At 58.9% G+C, this 5,449-nt stretch overlaps 1 protein-coding gene across 1 annotated transcript; it reads right to left on the bottom strand.

Moving 5' to 3' along the window:
• Window positions 1-885: 885 nt before the first annotated feature.
• Window positions 886-3,339, bottom strand: VDBG_00392 (hypothetical protein; the record flags this gene model as incomplete). Its single annotated transcript, XM_003008665.1, has 1 exon — window positions 886-3,339. One exon carries the CDS (start codon window positions 3,337-3,339, stop codon window positions 886-888), a length of 2,454 nt encoding a protein of 817 aa, XP_003008711.1.
• Window positions 3,340-5,449: the final 2,110 nt, after the last annotated feature.

Genomic DNA, 5,449 nt, shown 5'->3' with positions numbered 1-5,449 from the left:
GACTTTTTGGTGGAACTCGGCCCAATGGGGCCTGGCCTGGGAGTTGGGTCGGTGGCCAGAACCGAGGGGGCCGGGCCGGCCGAACGGCTATCTGTTTGCGGCGAATGGGCCTGCTGCTGCTGCTGGGGTCTCCGTGGTCCCCTGTCGGGGGAGGGGTGTTGTAACGTGCCAGGTGGGCGCGGTCAGGGTCCTGTTACGACCCTGGGTCGAGTGTTGCTGCTCACTGGAATGTGCCGTTGCTGAGAGCAACGCGGCCGACGACGGATGGGTTCGGAAGGTGGCCGCAAAGCGAATTTCGGTATGTTTCTGCGGCAACAGTAAAGGGAATGAACGGCTTCAGCGTCTTCTCGGCGAAAGGACTGTCCCGTCCCAACTGAAGGTTGAGTGTCAAGTTGATATTGATGTATTCGATATCTGTCCCTTTTGCGGGTTTAACAAGAGGAACTACAACGACCAGTCCACAAAGCCAAGAAACCTGCCCGCTGAAAATCGGTGACTAGATGGAGAAAAAGACAAAAGAGAGGTTAAGTAATGAGGGTAGTAAGTAAAGAGGCGTGGTGTGGAGGCGGTAAGGGGAAAAGAAATTAGAGAGACAAGCTTGCGCTCGGTATGCTGTAAGTCACCCAACCAGATGGGGGTGAAATGGTGATACAATGAGGAGAAAAGGGGTGCTTAAAGGAAAAAGGAAAAAGTGAAGAGTCTCCAAAGCCAAAATCAACGACTCCGAAAAGCCTGCCCCGATCCGTTTGTGTTGTTCCCCAGGCCCTTTCACGAAGAAGATGGGAGAACCATATAAAACTCCGCCTGTCCATCCATAGTGGTACAGTCCCATGAGACACCCCGGTAATACGCCGCCTGTGTAAAGATAGAGAGAGTGCCCGAGTACTAGAAAACAAAACCCTCTTCGACGAGCTTGTCAATGTCGCCGCCTGCTGCTGCGACGGCCTTGAGGGCTGCTTCGCTCATACGTCGCCTCTTTTCGAGAGCCTCTTTTTCGCGCCGCGCCTTGGTCTTGCTGGATCCCGAGGGGGCAACACCCGTCATGAGAAGAGTGTGATCGCTGGGTGTGAAGTTGACGAAGCCGCCGCCGCCGCCGCCATCGCCCATGCCAATGCCGAGCCCGAGCGCGCCACTGCTGCCACCGCTGGGCGTGCGTGGGTGGCCAGGACGACCGCCGGCTGGGGTTTGAAAGGAGCGACGCTTCTTCACGCTCGCGCCGATGACGGGACCGCCAGCGTTGGAGGAGCCAGACGAGTTGCGAGACCGACCGTTGGGCGTGGGACTGGCTGATGACGAGTCGCGAGCCCGGTTACGGTTGGCGGAGGAGGGCCGCTGTCGGCGCATTGGCGTTGTCATGTGTCGTGCACCAGCCGAAGGAGCGCGCGGCATGCGCGGGCGACGTTCGGTCTGGGGTTGGGGCGGCATTTGATGCTGCAGTTGCTGTTGGTGATGTTGCACCACTGCGTGATGATGCTGGGGCATGTGTGTGTAGGCGCCGGACTGGACAACCGGCGACGATGACGAACGGTTGGCCTGGGACATCTGGATCATGAGTCCTGACATCTCGTGGGGGTTGCCAGCAGTAGGCATGTGCTGCTGCTGCTGGCCCTGGTTATGATACTCATACGCCATGTCCCTACCCGCACCACCAGCGGCTTGCTGGGTGTGGAGGGCGAGGTTGTAAGTGGCATTGCGGGCATTCTGGGCCTGGTACTGTGAGCTGGCGTCGCTGAGGTCGACGGGACCATCCCCCCCCTGCGTGGTGTCGAGGCCGTCAGACTGAGCAAACGAGTTGGACCAGGCCATATTTCCGTGAGAGTCGGCATGGGCCGACGAGGAGGGCAGGGGCCATACGGCCTTGTTAGCCTGGGCGATACCGCCCTGATGAGGGTGGATGGGTTGTTGGAAGTACATGTTGCTCTTCTCGTCCTCAAGCACGGGGGTGTCAATGGGTGTGTGAGGGGCTTGTCTCTTGTAGACGGTAGGTGAGGGATCAGAAGCGACGCTGGGGTCGAAGCCGAACGGGTCCTCGACGAAGCCGTTGCAGAACGGGTTGGAGAGGCCCTGAGGGATGGTTGCACTGTTGGGAGGTGAGATGGGGAGGCGTTGTTGCTGTGGGTGAGAGCCGTCGGGGATGCCCATTTGTTGCTGGTCAGGACGGAGCTTGAATGCTTTGCGAGGGGAGATGGCAGGTGAGATGGGCCTGTCGATAGAGAGTGTGGACATGGTGGAAGAGTCGCGCTCAGTGGTGTTGATGGTGGTCCGGGAAAAGGAAGGCTTAGAGCGGACGGTGGCTGCTTTTTGGATCTTGGAGGCAACGGCCTTGAAGAAGCTCCGGCTGCCAGTAGTAGCGGCGGCGGTGGAGGAGGAGGTGGTGGTGGTGGTCGTAGTAGTAGCGGGAGTAGGCTTGGACGTGGCCGGGCCCTGGCCTTGGTGGAGGAGGGGGGTGGGAGGTTGCGAGTGTGAGACATGGCCCAGGGGCGGGACGCGAGAAGGTGACGCTTTCAACGAGATACCCTCGAGCCGTAGCAGCTCAGAGTCAGAGATCGACTCGGTGCCGCCAAGGCCGAGAGCTGTATCCGGATAGGTCGACGGTGTTTTCCTTTGTCCTCCTGGGACTCTACCACCTGCCCCTCCCCCTCCCCCTCCCCGTCCCAGTCCCACCCCACCACGGGCGATCGCCGGAGAAGGCTGGCTCTTGCCCGGGCGTATCTGCGCAGTAACATCGGTAACCTCAGCAGCTGGACCGCAGTCCTCCTGGTGGGCAGAGGGAAAGCGAATGGCGCCGCTACCACCGCTAGCACTACCAACACCACTACCAGCCGCCATGCAGCTAGTGGCAGCGGGACCACCTGTCGTGCTAGTCCTAGCCTCCACGGGCGGAACCTGCAGCAGCTGTTGCGGTTGCTGGTGCTGGTGGTACAGGTGGTGCTGGTGGTTGTGTTGCTGCTGAGAGTGGCAACTCAGCAGGTCGTCGAAATCGTCTGATACGCTCGTTGTGGAGGTGGACCCGTCAAGGGCGGGCATGTCGAAGAAGAGCGAGTCGGGCTGGTCAGGCCACTCGTCACCCGTATGTGACATGCTGTCGAGGTCGAGAAAGTCGTCGAAGCGCAGGTCGTCCGCTGGCATCGCAGATCCCCAATCCATGGCCTCGTTGTGCGCTGGCGCAGAGCCGCCGTGGTAACCATCTTTGCCGGCCTCAAAGTTGACCACGTCCGCGTCCAGTGAATCAACCGAGAATTGCACCGCGGAATAACCCAGATCGTCATACTCACTCTTCACTTGCGGGCCGGTGCCGCTCGAGCCCGGCCGCTCATAGTGTGAGACGGGCACCGTCATGCCTTTGACGCAAACGAAAACCAGTCAAGAGAATCGCTATGGAAGTGGACGTGGAAGTAGAAGTGAAAAGGGCGGGCAGCTTCCCCGGTAATCGTTTCCGGCGATGTTGCGAGTGAAGAATGGGCCGCCTGCACGCAGAGGCAGCAGTCTTGAGAGGAATGGGCTTGCAGTTGGGATGGGATAAATGAACGACTTGGCTCGAAGAAGGCCGTTTTGGGACGATGGAAGATGGGGAGGCGAGTCAACAAATACACCTTGTCTCTTCGTCTCGACATCTCTGCGCCTCTCCTTCACTCCGCAGCCTTCTGCCAGGGCAACTGGCGTTGGGAATGGACGCCAGTCGAGAAATGGAGTCCTTTCGTCACCAACGAGACAACGAGACAGCTGTCTTTGCTCGACTACCGTGCAATCGAGCAACCAGCGCGACAGGGCTGGCAGGGAAAATACACGCTGGTGGGGTGGGATGTCGCACTCGAACGTGCGGTTCTGAGGAATGTTGCGCCTCGGTTCACTCGTTGACGGAGTGAGGTTGTTGCCATTCCAGAGCTTCCATCAGGAACAAGGCCACAAGGGCTTGGTCCTCTGGTATAGTTTGCGCGGCGAGTACTCGGTACACACCAGCGAGAGGAGATGATGCTCGTCAAAGAAGCGAACGAGGGGCCATCCGTCCATCATGCGACAAAGCCGTCGACAAACTAACACCCTCACTCGTCTTATCCCTGGCGCAGAGGCAGGGCGACAACACCACGACCGCAAGGCCAATCCATCCACCGCAGCTAAACTCCACGGCGACTGCATGAGAGAGGGATCAATGGTCAAAGAATCTACGGCTCGTCGAGTCCAGGTGAATGGCGGTCACTTGGCTTGCCCTCAAATTGCGCTGCCATGCCCATCCAATCTGCATTGCGCGCCACAGCACCTCCCTTGGTTGCCCATCACCATGGACATCACACCGAGGGAGAGGCTGCCCAGTTCTGTCGGTGACAAGCTTTGCGCAGTGAGCTGCGCTCGGCGCTCGGCCTCAGGCCCAACGCTTTTTGGGGCCAACAGCGAAAGGACCTCCCTGGCCCCTACCAACTTGGGGTATGGTCACACAGCTTGAGGCTTTGCGTGAGAGTGAGAGAGACGCACACAAACACAGCGAGATGCGTGTGAACCCCACCACACTTTCACCTATTTCGATGGATGGTTGACAATGTCCATGCCCAGTAATACCATATGTCCTGTCATGCCAACCTTTCGCCCTTGCCGGCGTGCATGCGTCTGTCTGCAAGGAACACCTGTATTCGTCGGTCGAGATCGGCGGTTGGCCCGCGTACCAAGATGCGCCTGAGACACTCCCTCCCGTTGGAGGGTCTGATTAGATTCCAGAGAGAACCCCATCCGAATCCAACCACGACGTACAAACCACCAACGAATGCCGGTTGCCGGGCGGACCGACGCACACCATGGTCATCCATAGCCATGACAGCCTAGAGGACCTGCTGATGAGCCGCCAAATTGCTGGATCTCAATCCTTAAACTTTCATCGGCTGGTAGATGAGGCCGAAGCTATGGCACGCATCTCCGACGACACCACACCGCGCATTCGGGGGCGGCGGCGGCCTTAGGATGCCGTGCTGTGCGCGATCAAAGACCATACATGTTATGACATGGCCTCAAAATGCGAGTCGTGCCCAACCCTGCGAGACTCGGTATCGCCATCTCCCTCACGAAGGGTCGTGCGGAACGGCCGAGAGGTCACGTCAGCCAGAGAAGGAGGTGGGTGTTATCAGAGGCCTCACATAGGATGGCTTGGCCTTCCCGTCGCCAGCCGCCGTTCATGTCGGCCGATGTTCGATCACGCCGGCTCTCCCTAGCGCTGACAAGGCGGCGCTGGCTATTGAAACCAAGTTTGCTGCAGCCCCCATGGCTGCATCGTAAGATCTGACTGGCTGGTGAGCCACCCAAATCAAAATAACCCGTCGAAACGGCCGCCCGCGCACTTCGCTTGCCCCGAGTTTGGGTGGAGGATTGACGCCATCCCCAACCCTCCTGCGAAAATTCGAAAACCTGATTACTCTAACAAAAAGACCACAGAATTAGCAATACAAAACGCAGCAGCGCCGCC

Source organism: Verticillium alfalfae, genomic scaffold (assembly GCF_000150825.1).
Source record: "Verticillium alfalfae VaMs.102 supercont1.1 genomic scaffold, whole genome shotgun sequence".
Classification (NCBI taxonomy): Eukaryota; Fungi; Ascomycota; class Sordariomycetes; order Glomerellales; family Plectosphaerellaceae; genus Verticillium; species Verticillium alfalfae.
This window is presented reverse-complemented; position numbering and strand designations above follow the sequence as displayed.